At 46.7% G+C, this 23,775-nt stretch overlaps 1 protein-coding gene across 1 annotated transcript; it reads right to left on the reverse strand.

Moving 5' to 3' along the window:
• Positions 1 to 1,132: 1,132 nt before the first annotated feature.
• On the reverse strand, positions 1,133 to 22,571 carry xpot (exportin, tRNA (nuclear export receptor for tRNAs)). The gene is made up of 25 exons (XM_023278781.3): positions 22,416 to 22,571; positions 14,465 to 14,593; positions 12,701 to 12,783; positions 12,569 to 12,625; positions 12,421 to 12,490; positions 12,129 to 12,347; positions 11,582 to 11,766; positions 10,779 to 10,947; positions 10,470 to 10,706; positions 10,316 to 10,354; positions 10,168 to 10,230; positions 9,966 to 10,090; positions 8,461 to 8,605; positions 8,247 to 8,366; positions 7,849 to 7,943; positions 7,549 to 7,618; positions 4,775 to 5,013; positions 3,952 to 4,237; positions 3,682 to 3,871; positions 2,838 to 2,954; positions 2,650 to 2,765; positions 2,532 to 2,579; positions 2,373 to 2,444; positions 1,741 to 1,797; positions 1,133 to 1,309 (listed from the first exon to the last, which is right to left on the reverse strand). The coding sequence occupies exons 2-25, from the start codon at positions 14,543 to 14,545 to the stop codon at positions 1,283 to 1,285; spliced, it is 2,910 nt and encodes a 969-aa protein (XP_023134549.1). The 5' UTR covers positions 14,546 to 14,593; positions 22,416 to 22,571; the 3' UTR covers positions 1,133 to 1,282.
• Positions 22,572 to 23,775: the final 1,204 nt, after the last annotated feature.

Raw genomic sequence — 23,775 nt, forward strand, 5'->3', positions numbered from 1 at the left:
CCTTTTTACACGAGATGGACACCAACCATTCTGTTCTCTACGGAAGCCCATAAACGCCAAGAAAAAAACAGGAAGTAACAAAACTTAAATGACACGTCAAACTGTGGAAACAGACTTAAGGCAAAATAAGGAGATACAGTGAAACATTCGACTGATTCTCAGCTGAGAGGATTTAAATTTTAATTAAAGTTAATTCCATAGTTTGACATTTGAACTTAGAATTGTAATCATGAAGGTCAAAATTTAACTCTGTGATATATCGACTGAGTCATAATATAGTAAGAAAAAAACACAACAATATGATAAATAAAAATATGAGGAATATTTCTCAAACCGAAAACTTTCACTTTTTTAGATTTTAGAGGTCGGATTTACTGAGAATAAAACAAAACTGTGATAAATAAAAACACGAGTCAGACTCTGTCAAATTCAGGATTTCCAAAACTGAATTTAGTTTTATTTTTGTGTCAAGTTACGAAATCTAAACGATGTTTAGGTCAAACTCATGAAATATTAAATCAAAATATCGAGAATAAAAGTTAATAAAAATACTGATGGCAAAAATTAAATAAAACAAACTTTCAAACTGATGAAAACGGTCAGAAATAATAAACACCTAAGCTTTACTGGCATGTCCATTTTTGTCCTTTTTTTCTGGCAGAGATGGGCTTCCGTATAGTATTTCCAGATGGGATGAATTTAAAAAAAAACTAAACCTAGGAACTTTATTTACACTTTTTAATATCTTATTCTCTTATTTACACTTTGTTCCTCCACTTTATGTTCATCTGAAATTAAAACAGCCCAGAACATAAAGTCTGAAATCCCAGAAACCACAATCTGTTTCTTCTGAAGAGCAGCGATGGAGCTTCAGGCCGAGACCCAAAACCCTCAAACTAAAGTCCAGTCGCTGCAACGTTTCACTTCAAACCTCAAATCAACCATTTAAAAAAAGGACGCCACATTTAAATTCAACTCAGCCCTTCTTCTGTCCTTTCTGTGGCAGCAAACTCGGTAAAAACAAAATGTGTCTGAAATGTTTCCCAGCAAGCGGACTAGAGGAAAGCTACGGTTCTACCCACGGATGCTTCCTGAACACCCGGTTCTGATCCGGACCAGCTCGGCTCTCAGGAGCTACGTCCAGCTCTCGTAGACGGTCTGGGCTTCGGGATGCATTTACTCTTCAAGTGCAAAGCAGCTCCTACGCTAAGTTCCTGTTTTATTCTGACAGTGGTGAAGCGACCACTTCCTGTCAGTCTTCCAGTGAACTTCCAGTTTGATCCTACAGCTTGGCCCGCTGGAAGAACGCCTGCAGAACAAGAAAGAGGTCATCAGTCAGACACCCAGAACCAGGACTAGAACTACAACCAGAACCGCAACCAGAACCAGACCAAGCACTGGCACCAGAACCGGCACCATCATCAGAATCGCACCAGAATCAGAACCGGCACCAGAACCAGACCCAGACCCAGCACCAGAACCGGCACCAGAACCAGAATTGGCACCGGAACCAGACCCAGCACCGGCACCAGAACCGGGACCAGCACCAGAACCAGCATCAGCACCAGAACCGGCACCACAACCAGCACCAGAACCAGAACCGGCACAAGAACCAGAACCGGCACTGGCACAAGAACCAGCACCAGAACTGGCACCAGACCCAGAACCGGCACAAGAACCGGCACCAGCACCAGAACCGGCACAAGAACCGGCACCAGCACCAGAAGCAGACTGCCGTACCTTGATGTAGTTCTTGAGGACCTTGACGTCGGGCTGCTGTAGAACCTGACAGAGTTCCTGACGACACAAACAACAAATAAATCTGTAACTGGATCAACAACAAACATCTGCAGCCAGAAAAGAACTTTTAGACAGAGTCGGTCCCAAACAAAAACAGTCAGAAATGGAGGCAGATATTTAGAAAAATTTGAAAATATACAAAATACAGCTGCATGCACAATGATCCTCCATGAATAAAGCATAAATAAAAAGAAAATATGTGTGAAATAAACAGACATGAAGAAAAATAAGAAAAATATTTCAGCAAAATGAAAAATAAAAATTTATTAATAATAATAATACATTTATAGGCACCTTTCAGAGCACTCAAGGTCACCATACAGAGGAAACAGATAAAAACACAACATAAAAACAGAAAAGCATCAAATCCTTTATTGAAATGAGCTTCAGTATTTTGATAGATTAAAAGCAGTAACTGAAGCTTCTGCTGATCACTAATCAATAAATCTATTGATCTAAACCTGACAGAAACTGGTTCTTCAGCTGCTGGTTTTAACGTTTTCCTCCAACAGCTTCTGAAGCTCATCAGGTTCAGTAACTACTTTTATTTTGAAGGGCAGAGTTGGTCTCACCTGTGAGATCTCCGGCGTCACCTGCAGGGACGGCAGGTATTCCTGCTGCAGGAACTGGATGAACTCCGGCCCCTGAAACAAACACATCATCAACATTCAGAGAACCCCTGGAGAACCTTCTGGAGAACCTCCAGCTGCTGGTCTAATGAACAGATTTACCCGTTTGAGATGAATCATCTTCAGAGTGACGGCGCATTCTGACAGCGTCTGGAAAACAGAGAGTCACTGAAAGCTCTGAAGATAAAGGTCTTCTGGATGGACTGGTTCAGAAACTCACCAGAACCGTCTGAGCGTCCGACAGGTCGAAGGTGGGTTTGAGAGGAGCCAGGAAGCAGGCGGGAACGATGTGTTTGTAGATGAAGTCTGGGAAGCCCACCATCCCGTCCTTCCCTCCTGAAGAACAACACATGTTTAGAGCTGCAGAACCGCCACCAGAACCTACACACCTCCAACCCTGAGCCTCACCCCACAGCTCCACCAGCTTGGACAGGATGATGAAGCAGGTCTTCTGGGCGACCGGGTCGGGGAAGTCCACGGCTCCCTGGATGATGGTGAAGACCACCCGCTCGATGTTCTCAGCTCCTGGAACCAGGAATCATCTCAATCACCACCTGAATCCATCATCCTTCATCTCAATCATCATCCATCAGCGCAATCATCGTCCTTCATCTCAATCATCATCCATCATCTCAATCATCGTCCTTCATCTCAATCATCGTCCATCATCTCAATCATCGTCCTTCATCTCAATCATCATCCATCATCTCAATCATCGTCCTTCATCTCAATCATCATCCATCATCTCAATCATCATCCATCATCGCAATCATCGTCCTTCATCTCAATCATCATCCATCATCTCAATCATCGTCCTTCATCTCAATCATCATCCATCATCTCAATCATCGTCCTTCATCTCAATCATCGTCCATCTCAATCATCATCCTTCATCTCAATCATCATCCTTCATCTCAATCATCATCCTTCATCTCAATCATCATCCATCATCGCAATCATCGTCCTTCATCTCAATCATCATCCATCATCTCAATCATCGTCCTTCATCTCAATCATCATCCATCATCTCAATCATCATCCTTCATCTCAATCATCATCCTTCATCTCAATCATCATCCTTCATCTCAGTCATTATCCTTCATTTCCAATTATCAAGTAGAAGCTGTTCAGAGGGTTCAACTGATAAATCAGAACTTCCAGCTGAACTGATACTGGATCAGTTTAGATGTTTGATAGTTTAGATGTTTGATAGTTTGGATGTTTGATAGGTTAGATGTTTGTTTCTCCTCACCCTGGTTGGCCATCACCTCATTCATGCCGCTGCCTGTTATGGCCTGGATGAAGCTAAAGTAGCTCCTCCTCAACATCTGCTTTTCCAGCGCCGCCGCCTGGTCATTGTCCTCGGCCGGGCGAGCCAACACCTCGAAGATGGCGAGGACCAGCGGCATGAAGACCTGCTGCAGGAAGGGAGACACCTGCCGCTGCCATGGCAACGGGAGAAGCCATTAACGAGGCTGTCTGACAGCCGTCTAACTGTGACCAGCAGGAGGCGCCGGCCTACCTTGAACTTGGCCGTGATCTGGCTGATGAGGGGGATGAACTCCTGCAGGTCTTTGGCCTCACAGTCCTTCAGCATGTGCTCGGAGGCTGCAGGGACGAAGGGCAGGACCTCCTCCTCCAGACAGATGATCATCCGGTGCAGGAAGGAGCGAACCGAGCTCCTCAGCACCCCCCGCTGGACGGGGCAGCTCAGTGCAGGCAGGAAGGTCTGCAGACAGTCTCTGTATACCTCGGTACAGCCGCACTGCTTCACCGTCTGCTTGTTGCTGAACGCCTTACTGGTCCGACTGTTGGGTAGAGTTTACTGATCAGACTGGAGGTAGAAACTAACCCAGACTAACATAAACTAACAGTCTGTCTGACTCCAGTTGACACTCTGAACATCTCAACCTGCTGGTGGATTTTAAAAATCTCCAAAATGAGACATTAACTAGCAGAAACTGAACAAACAGGAAGAACTGGTCAGCTGTGACCAACAGACCAGTAAAGACAGTAAACCAAGTCTTAGCCTAGAATCCTCAGAATCACTTTAACCTCTGGGTCTCATTTAACCAATGGAAATGTTTGAACCAGATTCAGTAAAACCAGAACTTCCTCCTGGTTCTGACTCAGCTGAGACCAACAGCTAAACATTCTGAAATGTCTCCTCAGAGAGGAGATGAAGACAGAAACAGGAAAGTCATGGAGGCTCCAGATGTTCAGCTGCTGGTCAGAAGCTGAGCCAGATGTTTGTTGTTCTGTGTGAAGAAGTTTCAGAACAAACTTCTCTGTAGTTACATCATGACCATTACTCCGTCCTATCTTCTGACAGGTGTGGTCCTCACCTGGCGAAGCCGACGGCGTGGCTCAGACAGTCGGCGATGGCGACCTGGCGCTCCTCGTCTGTCTCCAGCGGCAGCTTGTTGAGCAGCAGGCGGAAGGCATCCATCAGCGGAGCCAGAAGACTCCTCATCAGGGCCTGCTTCCTCTCCACCGGACTCTCCCCGTTCACGATCAGAACCCCCGCTGACTCAAACATGAACAGCTGGTCGTCACTGGTCAGCAGCGCCGGGAAACCGTTCTCCTGACCAATCAGAGAGAAGACGGACCAATCAGAGAGAAGACGGACCAATCAGAGTGAAGACGGACCAATCAGAGTGAAGACGGACCAATCAGAGAGAAGACGGACCAATAAGAGAGAAGACGGACCAATCAGAGAGTAGACGGAGCAATCAGAGAGAAGACGGACCACTCAGAGAGAAGACGGACCAATCAGAGAGAAGACGGACCACTCAGAGAGAAGACGGACCAATCAGAGAGAAGACGGACCAATCAGAGAGAAGACGGACCACTCAGAGAGAAGACGGACCAATCAGAGAGAAGATGGACCAATAAAAGTGAAGACGGAGCAATCAGAGAGAAGACGGACCAATCAGAGTGAAGACGGACCAATCAGAGAGAAGACGGACCAATCAGAGTGAAGACGGACCAATCAGAGTGAAGACGGACCAATCAGAGTGAAGACGGACCAATAAGAGAGAAGACGGACCAATAAGAGAGAAGACGGACCAATAAGAGAGAAGACGGACCAATCAGAGAGTAGACGGACCAATCAGAGTGAAGACGGACCAATCAGTGAGAAGACGGACCAATCAGAGAGTAGACGGACCAATCAGCGAGAAGACGGACCACTCAGAGAGAAGACGGACCAATCAGAGAGAAGACGGACCACTCAGAGAGAAGACGGACCAATCAGCGAGAAGACGGACCAATCAGAGAGAAGACGGACCACTCAGAGAGAAGACGGACCAATCAGAGAGAAGATGGACCAATAAAAGTGAAGACGGAGCAATCAGAGAGAAGACGGACCAATCAGAGTGAAGACGGACCAATCAGAGAGAAGACGGACCAATCAGAGTGAAGACGGACCAATCAGAGTGAAGACGGACCAATCAGTGAGAAGACGGACCACTCAGAGAGAAGACGGAGCAATCAGAGAGAAGATGGACCAATAAAAGTGAAGACGGAGCAATCAGAGAGAAGATGGACCAATCAGAGAGAAGACGGACCAATCAGAGTGAAGACGGACCAATCAGTGAGAAGACGGACCACTCAGAGAGAAGACGGACCAATCAGAGAGAAGATGGACCAATAAAAGTGAAGACGGAGCAATCAGAGAGAAGACGGACCAATCAGAGTGAAGACGGACCAATCAGAGAGAAGACGGACCACTCAGAGAGAAGACGGACCAATCAGAGAGAAGATGGACCAATAAAAGTGAAGACGGAGCAATCAGAGAGAAGACGGACCAATCAGAGTGAAGACGGACCAATCAGAGAGAAGACGGACCAATCAGAGAGTAGACGGAGCAATCAGAGTGAAGACGGACCAATAAGAGAGAAGACGGACCAATAAGAGAGAAGACGGACCAATCAGAGAGTAGACGGACCAATCAGAGTGAAGACGGACCAATCAGTGAGAAGACGGACCAATCAGAGAGTAGACGGACCAATCAGAGAGAAGACGGACCACTCAGAGAGAAGACGGACCAATCAGAGAGAAGACGGACCACTCAGAGAGAAGACGGACCAATCAGCGAGAAGACGGACCAATCAGAGAGAAGACGGACCACTCAGAGAGAAGACGGACCAATCAGAGAGAAGATGGACCAATAAAAGTGAAGACGGAGCAATCAGAGAGAAGACGGACCAATCAGAGTGAAGACGGACCAATCAGAGAGAAGACGGACCAATCAGAGTGAAGACGGACCAATCAGAGTGAAGACGGACCAATCAGAGTGAAGACGGACCAATAAGAGAGAAGACGGACCAATAAGAGAGAAGACGGACCAATCAGAGAGTAGACGGACGAATCAGAGTGAAGACGGACCAATCAGTGAGAAGACGGACCAATCAGAGAGAAGACGGACCAATCAGAGTGAAGACGGACCAATCAGAGAGAAGACGGACCAATCAGAGTGAAGACGGACCAATCAGTGAGAAGACGGACCACTCAGAGAGAAGACGGACCAATCAGAGAGAAGATGGACCAATAAAAGTGAAGACGGAGCAATCAGAGAGAAGACGGACCAATCAGAGTGAAGACGGACCAATCAGAGAGAAGACGGACCAATCAGAGTGAAGATGGACCACTCAGAGAGAACACAGACCAATCAGAGAGAAGACGGACCAATCAGAGAGAAGACGGACCAATCAGAGTGAAGACGGAGCAATCAGAGAGAAGACGGACCAATCAGAGAGGAGACGGACCAATCAGTGTGTAGATGGACCACTCAGAGAGAAGACAGACCAATCAGAGAGGAGACGGACCAATCAGAGAGAAGACGGACCAATCAGAGAGAAGACTGACCAATCAGAGTGAAGACGGACCAATCAGAGAGAAGACGGACCAATCAGAGAGGAGACGGACCAATCAGTGTGTAGATGGACCACTCAGAGAGAAGACGGACCAATCAGAGTGAAGACGGACCAATCAGAGAGAAGACGGACCAATCAGAGAGGAGACGGACCAATCAGTGTGTAGATGGACCACTCAGAGAGAAGACGGACCAATCAGAGTGAAGACGGCCCACTGAAAGTGATCACATGACCAGACTTACCGGAGGAGCGAGTTCCAGCAGGTCCTGGATCCTGGTCAGGATGTCTTCAACAAAGGCGTTCATGTGTTTACTGAGGAGAGAACAGACCTGAGATAAGCCAACAGGAAACACCAGAATCCACATTAAAACCAACCAAAACCTCCTCAGAACACTCCAGAACATCCGGTTCTTCATCTCCAGTAACTATTTATGATCAGAGTTCTACCTTCAAACTGTGGATATCTCCAGAGTTGTGTAGTTGTGTTGTTGTTGTTTATGTAGTTGTGTTGTAGTTGTGCCTAAGGAGTGATGTGGACTCACTGCAGGGTCTTGATGAACCTGGAGAACAGGTAGGCCACTCTGCTGCGGACCTTTGGGCTGTTGTGTCTCAGACCTCTCTGGTCCAGAAATGCCATCTGAAGACCAAACATCACATTAAATCAGCTGATCTGCTTCAGACCAAACATCAGATCAATCAGCTGATTCAGGTCAGAACTGGACTTTAGTGCTGTGGATTCATCTCATCATCAGGTTCTTCTTAGTTTGTAAAAATTCTAAAGACTCCAAATCCACCCCATGATGGTTTCCTGTCAGTTACCTGATCAATAGCTCAGCTGTTAATGGTTAGATATATGTGAAGAGGTGAAAAACTCCCTCTGAGCTGTGGTGAAGGTAGTACTACTTCACCAGTACTTCAGTAGAAGTACTTGGTTCCTCACCAGGACGTTGGGAATGTGCTGCGGCTCCACGATGAAGAACTTATCGTACCGGACGACGGTTTCAAAGAACTCCAGAGAGACGGAGGTGTGTTGGTAGCTGCTGACGCCGCAGGAGACCAGCTGGAGACCAGAAGAACCAGCAAAACCAGTAAAACCAGCGTTAGTCTGACTACTGGGACCAACAGAAACACAGCTGAGCAGGCATGTGACCCACCGTCTGCATCATGTCCTGCAGGGCGCTCGTCTTCGCCGTATCGCCGCTGAAATGAGCACCGTGAGACGCCGGCAGAGCTTCACCCAACATGTAGAGCAGCCGGATGGCCACCTCCACCTCCATGAAGGCCGCCGTCTGCCACACCCTGACAGGAAGGACATCAGCAGGAAGGACAGACAGGAAGGACACCAGCAGGAAGGACAGGCAGGAAGGACATCAGCAGGAAGGACAGACAGGAAGGACATCAACAGGAAGGACAGACAGGGATGACATCAGCAGGAAGGACATCAGCAGGAAATACATCAGACATTTTATGTCTCGTTTCGTGGTTTTGTGTCGAGTTTCATCAGCAGGTCAAACAGGCAGGAAGTACATCAGCAGCAGGTGACAGAGACAGGAAGTAGAGCAGTGGAAGGTCAAACAGACAGGAAGTAGAGCAGTGGAAGGTCAAACAGACAGGAAGTAGAGCGGTAGAAGGTCAAACAGACAGGAAGTAGAGCGGTGGAAGGTCAAACAGACAGGAAGCAGAGCAGTAGTAGGTCAAACAGACAGGAAGTAGAGCAGTAGAAGGTCAAACAGACAGGAAGTAGAGCAGTGGAAGGTCAAACAGACAGGAAGTAGAGCGGTAGAAGGTCAAACAGACAGGAAGTAGAACGGTGGAAGGTCAAACAGACAGGAAGCAGAGCAGTAGTAGATCAAACAGACAGGAAGTAGAGCAGTGGAAGGTCAAACAGACAGGAAGTAGAGCGGTAGAAGGTCAAACAGACAGGAAGTAGAGCAGTGGAAGGTCAAACAGACACGAAGTAGAGCGGTAGAAGGTCAAACAGACAGGAAGTAGAGCGGTAGAAGGTCAGACAGACAGGAAGTAGAGCAGTGGAAGGTCAAACAGACAGGAAGTAGAGCGGTAGAAGGTCAAACAGACAGGAAGTAGAGCGGTGGAAGGTCAAACAGACAGGAAGCAGAGCAGTAGTAGGTCAAACAGACAGGAAGTAGAGCAGTAGAAGGTCAAACAGACAGGAAGTAGAGCAGTGGAAGGTCAAACAGACAGGAAGTAGAGCGGTAGAAGGTCAAACAGACAGGAAGTAGAACGGTGGAAGGTCAAACAGACAGGAAGCAGAGCAGTAGTAGATCAAACAGACAGGAAGTAGAGCAGTGGAAGGTCAAACAGACAGGAAGTAGAGCGGTAGAAGGTCAAACAGACAGGAAGTACAGCAGTGGAAGGTCAAACAGACAGGAAGTAGAGTGGTAGAAGGTTAGACAGGAAGTAGAGCAGTGGAAGGTCAAACAGACAGGAAGTAGAGCGGTAGAAGGTCAAACAGACAGGAAGTAGAGCAGTGGAAGGTCAAACAGACACGAAGTAGAGCGGTAGAAGGTTAGACAGGAAGTAGAGCAGTGGAAGGTCAAACAGACAGTAAGTAGAGCAGTAGAAGGCCAAACAGACAGAAAGTAGAGTGGTAGTAGGTCAAACAGACAGAAAGTAGAGCGGTAGAAGGTAGACGTCTTACTGCATGGTGTTGTTGAAGACCCGGCGGACAGCTTCCAGCAGCAGCTCTGGTGAAACCTGAGCCAGTCGGTCCAGCAGCATCTTCAGCTGCTTCCTGTACTCCACGAACATCGCCTCGTCCTCCCCCTGAACAACAAAACAACGTCTGACCAATGTTCTCCAAATGTTGTCCAAACCAAACGGCCGATGCTCAGCAGACTCACCTCGTTCTCAAAGTTGTACTCGTCGTTGTAGGTCAGCTTCTTCATGACAGCGAGCATCACAGCCTGCAGAGAGCAGATGGTTTAGGTTCATTCACCTCTAGTCTGGAGAACAATCTGGACTTGAAGCATCTTCTAGAGTCAGACTCACCTCGATGTTGGCCTTCTGCTGGTCTGTCAGCTGAGGAAGCTGCAGAGAAACACAGTTCAACCATCACAGCAGTCAGTAGAAGATCTACAAACCGACATTACCTTCACTGATGGACAGCTAAAAAGGTGTCTTTAAAGATGGCCTCATCACTCACCTGTTTGAGGACATGCAGGTATTCGTAGCAGAAGCCCACGATGTTGGCTGAGATGTCGTCGTCCTCGTGGACCAGCAGCTGCAGCATCAGAGGAACCTTGGCCTCCACCGCCTGCAGCGTCTCCGCCACCTCCTTCACGTTTCCAGCTTTGACCAGCTTGGTCCAGCTGAGGACCAGACTCTGGCCCATCCCGTTCACCAGCCGCGAGAACTTGGCCAGGAAGTCCACGTCCTCCTCCTGAGGGGAGGAACCACGTCAGACACCGACCGGGAACCACACGCTCACACCCGTCCAGGTACCAACACTCACCTGGTCCACGTTGAAGAAGCCGGCAGACTGCAGCACCTGGCAGAGAGACTCCACCAGCTTGGTCTTATCCACTGGGTCCATCCCCTTATTCACGATCTCAAACAGGCAGTCACACGCCTCCTCACGCAGCTCCTCCACCGACATCTGGCTCAGTAGCACATTCACAAAGCTGGAGGTAACATACAACACATTAACAACACGTTAACAACATACAACACGTTAACCGACATCTGGCTCAGCAGCACGTTCACAAAGCTGGAGGTAACATACAACACGTTAACAACATACAATACGTTAACAACATACAACACGTTAACAACATACAACACGGCAACAACATACATGTTAACAACATACAACACGTTAACTACATACAACACGTTAGCAACATACAACACATTAACAACATACTACATGTTAACAACATACAACACGTTAACAAAACATACAACATGTTAACTACATACAACACACGTCTGACTCAACAGCAGGTTCACAGACCAGGAGACACACGTGGACCTTAACCAGAACAACTTGCTTCCAATAATTTCACACTAAACTTTAACTGTTGTTTTATGGATCATTCTTCAGGTTGAAAAAGAAGCTGGTTTTCCTGATGCTGCCTCCAGATGTTTCTCCAGATGTTTCACCAGATGTTTCAGGTAGATGCTCCAGGAGCAGAGCAGCAGCTTCATTTAAATAAAGTCTGAAACCTGCTTTGATCTAAGAAGCATCAGATGACTTGCAGCAGAAACCCAGAGAGCTTTAAAGAAACGTTTCCAGAACGCCTGGAGGTGACCTACCGGTCGTTGGCGATCAGGTTGAGGTCGATCCAGGACACATAGGCTCCCACCACCTCCAGACACTGGCAGGTGAGCTCTGGGTGGGTGAGCTGGTAGGTCTGCAGGATCTGGAACCAGGACTCCACCAGGCTGGGGATGCACTGCTCCCTCATGGAATCTTTGATCAGAGTGTTCCTACGGGTCTCCTGAAAACAACAGAAGGTCCAAACATCTTCTGATAAACACATATCATGTTCTGGAAGCTTCTACCCCAAACTTCAAACCAGCTGTGAAGCTGCAGCTCTCTGGTTCCTCAAACCTGCTTCCTGAATTTTGGTTCTACACAGAAACCTTCATCTCCAAACATCTTTATCTATTTAATCATCCAGTTTAGGTTCAATAAAAACTATCAGCTCCATCAGGACGCTGCAAAAAAAAAAAAAAAAAAAAATAAATAAATAAATAATAATAGTAGTAGTAGTAGTAGTAAAGGTGACCTCAGGTGAGTGCAGGATGTCCTAATATTAATAATAATAATTATTATTATTATTCAAAGGTGACCTCTGACCTCAGGTGAGTGCAGGATGTCCCGGTCCACCACCTCGGCGTCGATGGCCATCAGGGTCCTCAGGTAGACGTCCACTCCGTGGGGGTTCAGGCCGACCAGAGACAGGATGTCGAAGAAGAACTTAGGCCACAGAGTGAGGTACTCCATGACGAAGGTGAGGGCCAACACCTGAGCAGCTTTGTTCCTGATGAAGGGCTTCTCCGGCTGAGCATTCATCAGCTGACAAGAGAACACCATCAGTGGAGAACCAACACAGAACATCCAGAAACCCGGCCGTGGTACCAGAACCTACCTGAACCTGGAGCCACTTCATCAGGGTCTCTCTGATGAGCTGTTGCTGGGCTGCACTCAGACCTGCATGTCTGCAACACAGCCAGGTGAGAAGGTCACACAGGTGGAACCAACCAGGGAGAATATCAACCCAGAAACCTGCTGCTCACCTGAACTTGATCTGATGCTCCAGAACTTGGAAGCAGAAGAACTTGACATGGTCGTCACTGGAAGACAGACAGATGTTGAGGTTCTGTTCAACAAGAGGAGGTCTGACTACAGGTATGAAGATCTGGACTCACCTGTAGATCCCTTTGGCCAGAGCTTCTGCACAAACCTCCCAGGCATCCTGAGACTCCTTCAGCTGCTCAAAGTAAGCCATGGCCTAAACACACAGGTTCGCGTATGAGAAGAAACCTGGTACCCTTCATCAGCTCATGTAGAAGACATCTAACCCTAGGAGACCAGACCACCTCCACTGATCTACACAACCACACAGGTTCATATATCAGAAGAAAGCTGGAACCCTTCATCGGTTCATGTAGAAGACATTTAATCCTAGGAGACCAGACCACCTCCACTGATCTATACAACCACACATCAGTCCTGGACCAGTCTCTGATCTATGAGGAGTTTCTGAGTCTCATTGTTGTCTGTTTGGATTCTCAGTCAGGAGAAACCAGCTGGAGGTTCTGGAAGAGAAACCTCCAGCTGGTTTCTCCTGGAGCTCCTATGATCACCAGGACCCGATGACTGAGAACCTTCAGATTAATTAAGTTTACGTCTCGTTGTGGTTTTCTCTCCTCATCCTGTAGATGTTGTTTCTATATTTTTGTTCTGCGTTTAGTTTTTATCATTTGCGTCGTTTTCCATCTGGTTTTTGTCGTTTTTGTCTCGTTTTTGTCGTTTTCCATCTTGTTTTTGTCATTTTGTGTCTTGCTTTTCTCGTTTTGTGTCTTGCTTTTGTTTTCTGTCTTGTTTTTGTCATTTTCCATCTTGTTTTTGTCATTTTCAGTCTTGCTTTTGTCGTTTTGTGTCTTGCTTTTGTCGTTTTGTCTCTTGTTTTTGTCATTCTGTGTCTTGTTTTTGCCGTTTTCTGTCTTGCTTTTGTCGTTCTGTGTCTTGTTTTTGCCGTTTTGTGTCTTGCTTTTGTCGTTTTCGTCTTGTTTTTGTCGTTTTCGGTCGTTTTTGTCATTTTGTCTCTTGTTTTGTTGTTTTCCGTCGTTTTTGTTGTTTTCCATCTCGTTTTTGTCATTTTCCATCTTGTTTTTGTCGTTTTCCGCCTCGTTTTTGTCGTTTTGTGTCTTGTTTTTGTCGTTTTATCTCACGTTTTTGTTGTTTTATCTCTCGTTTTTGTCGTTTCCTGTCCCGTTTTTGTCATTTTCGGTCTCGTTTTTGTCGTCCGACATTGACGATTGAAAACATCTCTCTAAAGGTCTAATTATTCATTTTTAAAATGACGCAAAATTTGTCCAAAAGGACATAACCTTGTGCAAAAATCTTCTCAAAACTGTCTAAAATGGTGTAAATCTGTGATTAATCGTTGAAAAAATTATTCAAAATGTTCCAAAATTTGTTAAAAATGAATATGAGAGGAAAACCAGAGCGACTGCATGAATAAATAACGCAGCACGGATCAGAAAGTATTTAGGTTGTGGGTTCCACCTCTAAAATCTAGAACACAAATATACAGAAATTATATAAAAATCACATGGTCTGTGGGTTCCACCTCTGGTTCTAACCATCACATGGTCTGTGGGTTCCACCACATTGTCTCAGATGTTCTGGACTCTCAGCAGCTGATTAAACCTTTAGAGTTTTCATGCATTAATTCTAGTTTTTATATTTTATACTTTATCAGGTTTATATTTATTATATTCTGATGTTTTAGTCGGTCAGTTGTAGTTATTCTGTAAAAGCTGGGATTGTTTTATTCGTCTGTTTCTGATATTTTAAATCAGTCGTCTGTTCAGAGCTTTTATAGAAGCTGCTGCAGTAGAAATACGAGGATTCTGGGTCCTACAGACCCGGTACCGGCCCCAGAACCGGCCCCAGCTCCTTCTTACCCGCTGCCGGTAGCGGGCGTCGGCGTTGGGGTTGAGGCCCAGCAGCGCCTGCTCGTCCATGACGGCAGACTGGCAGGCCATGGGTCCGATAGCGCTCCTCAGGGATGGGTCAGGTCAGAATCCTCTCATCTGGGTGGGAGAAACAACACATAAGTAAAGTCCAGAACCAGAGATGATCAGGTTCAGCACTTCAGCAGGCGTTTCTAATAAAGGGGCTGCTGAGTGTTCATCTCATTATTCTTCAAGGGAGAAAAATATTAGAAACCGCCACAATAAACACAAAAATTAAATTATAAATATTAAAATCCTCCATAATAAACACTAAAATTATAAATATTAGAAACCGCCATAATAAACACAAAAATTAAATTATAAATATTAGAAACCTCCATAATAAACATTAAATTATCAATATTAGAAACCTCCATAATAAACACTAAAATTATTAATATTAGAAACCTCCATAATAAACACAAAAATGTAATTATAAATATTAGAAACCTCCATAATAAACACTAAAATTATTAATATTAGAAACCTCCATAATAAACACAAAAATTTAATTATAAATATTAGAAACCTCCATAAAAAACACTAAAATTATTAATATTAGAAACCTCCATAATAAACACAAAAATTTAATTATAAATATTAGAAACCTCCATAATAAACACTAAAATTATAAATATTAGAAACCTCCATAATAAACACTAAAATTATTAATATTAGAAACTTCCATAATAAACACAAAAATTATAAATATTTGAAACCTCCATAATAAACACTAAAATTATTAATATTAGAAACCTCCATAATAAACACTAAAATTAAATTAAAAATATTAGAAACCTCCATAATAAACACAAAAATTAAATTATAAATATTAGAAACCTCCATAATAAACACTAAAATTATAAATATTAGAAACCTCCATAATAAACACTAAAATTATAACTATTTGAAACCTCCATAATAAACACTAAAATTATTAATATTAGAAACCTCCATAATAAACACTAAAATTATTAATATTAGAAACATCCATAAAAAACACTAAAATTAAATTATAAATATTAGAAACCTCCATAATAAACACTAAAATTATTAATATTAGAAACATCCATAAAAAACACTAAAATTAAATTATAAATATTAGAAACCTCCATAATAAACACTAAAATTATAAATATTAGAAACCTCCGTAATAAACACTAAAATTTAACTATAAATATTAGAAAACTCCATAATAAATACTAAAATTAAATTATAAATATTAGAAACCTCCATAATAAACACGAAAATTATTAATATTAGAAACCTCCATAATAAACACAAAAATTAAATTATAAGTATTAGAAACCTCCATAATAAACACTAAAATTATACATATTAGAAACCTCCATAATAAAGACTAAAATTATAAATATTTGAAACCTCCATAATAAACACTAAAATTATTAATATTAGAAACCTCCATAATAAACACTAAAATGAAATAAAAAATATTAGAAACCTCCATAATAAACACTAAAATTATAAATATTAGAAACCTCCGTAATAAACACTAAAATTCATCTATAAATATTAGAAAACTCCATAATAAACACTAAAATTATTAATATTAGAAACCTCCATAATAAACACTAAAATTATTACTATTAGAAACCTCCATAATAAACACTAAAATTAAATTATAAATATTAGAAACCTCCATAATAAACACTAAAATTATAAATATTTGAAACCTCCATAATAAACACTAAAATTATTAATATTAGATACTCCATAATAAACACAAAAATTAAATTATAAATATTAGAAACCTCCATAATAAACACTAAAATTATAAATATTAGAAACCTCCATAATAAACACAAAAATTATAAATATTTGAAACCTCCATAATAAACACTAAAATTATTAATATTAGAAACCTCCATAATAAACACTAAAATTAAATTAAAAATATTAGAAACCTCCATAATAAACACTAAAATTATTAATATTAGAAACCTCCATAATAAACACAAAAATTAACCCTTTAGGCGCCACAGTTTTTTCAATAAAATATTCAGTTTTGATATCACTTTTTCAAAAGGTTGTAACTTGAAAATGATTAGAGATAAAGGCATACTGTAAATGAGTAAAATCATCAGTATGATCCAAAGTTTGTGATGGGAGTAAGTTCACTCATCTAATTTGCATATCATGACGTCACCAGGCGGCGGACATATGGATTACATAACTTTTACAGACGTTTATCGATCAAGATGGCATTGCTTGGCTCAGAATTTGTCAGATTCCTTTCTCCACGATACCCAGCAGGCTCATCAAAATGTCTGATCCACTTGTGACACTGTTCCTCATCTCTCAAGCAAACCCAGCCATCATAATCATCATTTACGGCGGGGCCGTGAACGCCACTGCGGCCTCCGCCGCTATTATCAGTGCATTTTCTCCCGCGTCTGCCGCTATTTCCGCGTTTTTTTGCATCCCCGCTACCCACCTCACTATTAGCGGTGTTTTGACCACCCCTGCTACACCCACCACGTCTCCTCCTGCTACCCCTGCTACACCCACCACGTCCCCTCCTGCCACCCCTGCTACACCCACCACGTCCCCTCCTGCCACCCCTGCTACACCCACCACGTCCCCTCCTGCCACCCCTGCTACACCCGACCACGTCCCCTCCTGCCACCCCTGCTACACCCACCACGTTTCCTCCTGCTACACCCACCACGTCCCTCCTGCCACCCCCTGCTACACCCCACCACGTCCCCTCCTGCCACCCCCTGCTACACCGACCACGTCCCCTCCTGCCACCCCTGCTACACCCACCACGTCCCCTCCTGCCACCCCTGCTACACCGACCACGTCCCCTCCTGCCACCCCTGCTACACCCACCACGTTTCCTCCTGCTACACCCACCACGTCCCCTCCTGCTACACCCACCACGTCCCCTCCTGCCACCCTCTGCTACACCCACCACGTCCCCTCCTGCCACCCCTGCTACACCCACCACGTCCCCTCCTGCCACCCCTGCTACACCCACCACGCTCCCCTCCTGCCACCCCCTGCTACACCCCACCACATCCCCCTCCTGCCTCCCCTGCTACACCACCACCGTCCCCTCCTGCAACCCCTGCTACACCCACCACGTCCCCTCCTGCCACCCCTGCTACACACCCACCACGTCCCCTCCTGCCACCCCTGCTACACCCACCACGTCCCCTCCTGCCACCCCTGCTACACCGACCACGTCCCCTCCTGCCACCCCTGCTACACCCACCACGTTTCCTCCTGCTACACCCACCACGTCCCCTCCTGCTACACCCACCACGTCCCCTCCTGCCACCCCTGCTACACCCACCACGTCCCCTCCTGCCACCCCTGCTACACCCACCACGTCCCCTCCTGCCTCCCCTGCTACACCCACCACGTCCCCTCCTGCCACCCCTGCTACACCCACCACGTCCCCTCCTGCCACCCCTGCTACACCCACCACGTCCCCTCCTGCCACCCCTGCTACACCCACCACGTCCCCTCCTGCCTCCCCTGCTACACCCACCACGTCCCCTCCTGCCACCCCTGCTACACCCACCACGTCCCCCTCCTGCCACCCCTGCTACACCCCACCACGTCCCCCTCCTGCTACACCCACCACGTCCCCTCCTGCTACACCCACCACGTCCCCTCCTGCCTCCCCTGCTACACCCACCACGTCCCCTCCTGCCACCCCTGCTACACCCACCACGTCCCCTCCTGCCACCCCTGCTACACCCACCACGTCCCCTCCTGCTACACCCACCACGTCCCCTCCTGCTACACCCACCACGTCCCCTCCTGCCACCCCTGCTACACCCACCACGTCCCCTCCTGCCACCCCTGCTACACCCACCACGTCCCCTCCTGCTACACCCACCACGTCCCCTCCTGCTACACCCACCACGTCCCCTCCTGCCTCCCCTGCTACACCCACCACGTCCCCTCCTGCCACCCCTGCTACACCCACCACGTCCCCCTCCTGCCTCCCCTGCTACACCCACCACGTCCCCTCCTGCCACCCCTGGTACACCCACCACGTCCCCTCCTGCCTCCCCTGCTACACCCACCACGTCCCCTCCTGCCACCCCTGCTACACCCACCACGTCCCCTCCTGCCACCCCTGCTACACCCACCATGTCCCCTCCTGCTACACCCACCACGTCCCCTCCTGCCTCCCCTGCTACACCCACCACGTCCCCTCCTGCCACCCCCTGCTACACCCACCACGTCCCCTCCTGCCTCCCCTGCTACACCCACCACGTCCCCTCCTGCCACCCCTGCTACACCCACCACGTCCCCTCCTGCTACACCCACCACGTCCCCTCCTGCCACCCCTGCTACACCCACCACGTCCCCTCCTGCCACCCCTGCTACACCCACCACGTCCCCTCCTGCCACCCCTGCTACACCCACCACGTCCCCTCCTGCTACACCCACCACGTCCCCTCCTGCCACCCCTGCTACACCCACCACATCCCCTCCTGCCACCCCTGCTACACCCACCACATCCCCTCCTGCCTCCCCTGCTACACCCACCACGTCCCCTCCTGCCACCCCTGCTACACCCACCACGTCCCCTCCTGCCACCCCTGCTACACCCACCACGTCCCCTCCTGCTACACCCACCACGTCCCCTCCTGCCTCCCCTGCTACACCCACCACGTCCCCTCCTGCCTCCCCTGCTACACCCACCACGTCCCCTCCTGCCTCCCCTGCTACACCCACCACGTCCCCCTCCTGCTACACCCACCACGTCCCCTCCTGCCACCCCTGCTACACCCACCACGTCCCCTCCTGCCACCCCTGCTACACCCACCACGTCCCCTCCTGCCACCCCTGCTACACCCACCACGTCCCCTCCTGCTACACCCACCACGTCCCCTCCTGCCACCCCTGCTACACCCACCACATCCCCTCCTGCCACCCCTGCTACACCCACCACATCCCCTCCTGCCTCCCCTGCTACACCCACCACGTCCCCTCCTGCCACCCCTGCTACACCCACCACGTCCCCTCCTGCCACCCCTGCTACACCCACCACGTCCCCTCCTGCTACACCCACCACGTCCCCTCCTGCCTCCCCTGCTACACCCACCACGTCCCCTCCTGCCTCCCCTGCTACACCCACCAGGTCCCCTCCTGCCACCCCTGCTACACCCACCACGTCCCCTCCTGCCACCCCTGCTACACCCACCACGTCCCCTCCTGCCACCCCTGCTACACCCACCACGTCCCCTCCTGCTACACCCACCACGTCCCCTCCTGCCTCCCCTGCTACACCCACCACGTCCCCTCCTGCCTCCCCTGCTACACCCACCACGTCCCCTCCTGCCACCCCTGCTACACCCACCACGTCCCCTCCTGCCACCCCTGCTACACCCACCACGTCCCCTCCTGCTACACCCACCACGTCCCCTCCTGCCTCCCCTGCTACACCCACCACGTCCCCTCCTGCCTCCCCTGCTACACCCACCACGTCCCCTCCTGCCACCCCTGCTACACCCACCACGTCCCCTCCTGCCACCCCTGCTACACCCACCACGTCCCCTCCTGCTACACCCACCACGTCCCCTCCTGCTACACCCACCACGTCCCCTCCTGCCACCCCTGCTACACCCACCACGTCCCCTCCTGCCTCCCCTGCTACACCCACCACGTCCCCTCCTGCCTCCCCTGCTACACTCACCACGTCCCCTCCTGCCACCCCTGCTACACCCACCACGTCCCCTCCTGCCACCCCTGCTACACCCACCACGTCCCCTCCTGCCACCCCTGCTACACCCACCACGTCCCCTCCTGCCTCCCCTGCTACACCCACCACGTCCCCTCCTGCCACCCCTGCTACACCCACCACGTCCCCTCCTGCTACACCCACCACGTCCCCTCCTGCCTCCCCTGCTACACCCACCACGTCCCCTCCTGCTACACCCACCACGTCCCCTCCTGCCACCCCGGACAAGGTGAAGCAAAGCATGGTCTCCAGTATGTGCTGCTTGTGGACTGTCATGGCGCACGGACTCGCTGCCGTTACGCACAGACGCAGCATCACTTTCTGTCTCACTGGACGACTGAACGTCTTCATCAGAGGGTGAATATTCCTCTTCAGAATCTGAGTCAGCCATTACTTGACGAAGTACTTTGTCAACAGTGAACAAACCTCTCAGAATGGTGAGTTTTCTCGCGCTGTCTTGCGCTCAGATTATAGATTATTTATAAATTATAAATATTAGAAACCTCCATAACACTAAAATTAAATTATAAATATTAGAAATCTCCATAATAAACACTGAAATTAAATTATAAATATTAGAAACCTCCATAAAAAACACTAAAATTATAACTATTAGAAACCTCCATAATAAACACTAAAATTAAATTATAAATATTAGAAACCTCCATAATAAACACTAAAATTATAAATATTAGAAACCTCCGTAATAAACACTAAAATTCAACTATAAATATTAGAAAACTCCATAATAAACACTAAAATTATTAATATTAGAAACATCCATAAAAAACACTAAAATTAAATTATAAATATTAGAAACCTCCATAATAAACACTAAAATTATAAATATTAGAAACCTCCGTAATAAACACTAAAATTCAACTATAAATATTAGGAAACTCCATAATAAATACTAAAATTAAAATATAAATATTAGAAACCTCCATAATAAACACTAAAATTAAATTATAAATATTAGAAACCTCCCTAAAAATACTAAAATTAAATAAAAATATTAGAAACTTCCATAATAAACACTAAAATTAAATTATAAACATTAGAAACCTCCATAATAAACACAAAAATTAAATTATAAATATTAGAAACCTCCATAATAAACACTAAAATTATAAATATTAGAAACCTCCATAATAAACACTAATATTAAATTATAAATATTACAAACCTCCATAATAAACTCTAAAATTCAAATATAAATATTAGAAACCTCTCTAAAAAACACTAAAATTAAATTAAAAATATTAGAAACCTCCATAATAAACACTAAAATTTAATTATAAATATTACAAATCTCCATAATAAACACTAAAATTATAAATATTAGAAACCTCCATAATAAAGACTAAAATTAAACTGAATGATCAATAAGTAAAACAGAGCTGCTGCTGTCCTTAATAAAGTGGCCACAGATTAATTTAATCTGATCTAACTGACTTTAACCTGAGATGATTATTAAAAACAACAACAACAACACACCGGATGTTTGTGTTTCTAATCTGTTTTTTTTTTTTATTTATAGAATTTTACTTTTTAATTTAAATAAATGAAGTTTTCGATCAGAGTCCAGGAGTTTGTTTGAACGGAACCGGTTCCGCTCATTTAAGGTAAATAAGTGGCTGCTGACGGCCTCCGGTACCGAGGCTCGGTTCTACTGGACACCAGTTGAGTGTGTCGGCACCGGTCAGGGTCTGGACAGGGAAGCTACCGGACTAGCCTGGCATGATGCAACCCGGTGGCAACAGCTCCGGTCCCGGTACCACCGGAACACCGGGAGCTAATCAGTATCAAAGCAGCTCTACTGGGCGGTAAAGCGGTCAGAACCGGGTCAGAACCGGGTAAGAACCGGGTGAAGCTAACGTTAGCCTCCTCACTGAGCTAGCTGCTGCTAACTGCTAGCCGGAGCTAACCGGCTAACGGCCGCTGGAGCTCAAAACAGAACCAGAACCGACAGAAAACCGGGTCCAGATGTGTTACCAGCACCTGTTCGGACCTGGTGGACCAGCAGGAGCCGCTTTACGGTGTTTTATACGGCTTAGCTCGGGCCATACCTGCCGATGGTTCGGTTCCGTGGGTCTGATCCCGCCGGGGACCATCCCGGTGACACCGCCGGTACCGGTGTTCACCTACCGGTGAGAATGACGGAAACCTGCTCACCTTAGTCGAACCGGACCGTTCGGGTGTGTCTCCCTCAGATCACCGAGCAGGAACCAGCCGCATGTCGGAGGATCCCACGGCGTGTCCGGCTGAAAGCATCCGGGTCACAGGTCACTTGGTCCGGGAAGAGATTCAGCGGCGGGTCGGCGGAAGCTCCGGAACCGGGGCGGGTTTAAAAAGGAAAACTGAGAATATTATTTAATATTTATTTATTATTTCTGTCCTCATCAGAGTTTTAATTAGACATGTTTTACTTCGTCACATTTTTAAAACCCCATTTTATTAAAGATAAAAACGTTTTCAGTAAAACAGCAGCTTCCCTGATCAATATCTGATCAATATCACCAAATATCTAATGACTCTCGGCATGGAGGAACCAGAGTCCACTCATTTCTGCTCATATCTTCTCACACTGTTCTCTGTTTTATTCAGCTGATCTTTGCTGGAGGGGTTCTGTTGGGTTCAGGTCTATACCATGAAGGTTCTGTAGGGTTCAGGTCTCACACTGTCCAGGTTCTGGTGGGACACCTGGGTCATTTTATACAAACCTCGAGTCATATTTGACTAATTTTGAGCCATTTTGTCTCATTTTGTACAAGAGTCTAGATCATCATCTATACACCAGGTAATCCTCATTAAGGTTTCAGGGGGCGGAGCCAATCCCAGCTGACTGAGGGTGAAGGCTCGCCTGGACAGGTAACAGTCTATCGCAGGTTCACTTGGACACTCTGATTAGTGGTACTATGACTCCTTCTAGACCTCCTGATTAGTAGTACTATGACTCCTTCTAGACCTCCTGATTAGTGGTACTATGACTCCTCCTAGACCTCCTGATTAGTAGTACTAGGACTCCTAGACCTCCTGATTAGTGGTACTATGACTCCTAGACCTCCTGATTAGTGGTACTATGACTCCTCCTAGACCTTCTGATTAGTGGTACTATGACTCCTTCTAGACCTCCTGATTAGTGGTACTATGACTCCTTTTAGACCTCCTGATTAGTGGTACTATGACTCCTTCTCTACCTCCTGATCAATGGTACTATGACTCCTAGACCTCCTGATTAGTGGTACTATGACTCCTTCTCTACCTCCTGATTAGTGGTACTATGACTCCTTCTCTACCTCCTGATTAGCGGTACTATGACTCCTCCTAGACCTCCTGATTAGCGGTACTATGACTCCTCCTAGACCTCCTGATTAGTGGTACTATGACTCCTTCTAGACCTCCTGATTAGCGGTACTATGACTCCTCCTAGACCTCCTGATTAGTGGTACTATGACTCCTTCTAGACCTCCTGATTAGTGGCACTATGACTCCTTCTAGACCTCCTGATTAGTGGTACTATGACTCCTTCTAG

The sequence above is a fragment of the Amphiprion ocellaris genome, chromosome 21, assembly GCF_022539595.1.
Source record: "Amphiprion ocellaris isolate individual 3 ecotype Okinawa chromosome 21, ASM2253959v1, whole genome shotgun sequence".
NCBI classification, from domain to species: Eukaryota; Metazoa; Chordata; class Actinopteri; family Pomacentridae; genus Amphiprion; species Amphiprion ocellaris.

What these genes read in the sequence shown, in the direction of transcription:
- xpot (XM_023278781.3), bottom strand. Translation starts at nt 14,545, where the DNA reads ATGGCCTGCCAGTCTGCCGTCATGGACGAGCAGGCGCTGCTGGGCCTC. An exon ending in AACCTGATCGCCAACGACCG is followed by an intron (nt 10,948 to 11,581) that starts GTAGGTCACCTC and finishes TGTTACCTCCAG; the next exon opens with CTTTGTGAATGTGCTACTGA. An exon ending in AGCAGAAGGCCAACATCGAG is followed by an intron (nt 10,231 to 10,315) that starts GTGAGTCTGACT and finishes TGCTCTCTGCAG; the next exon opens with GCTGTGATGCTCGCTGTCAT.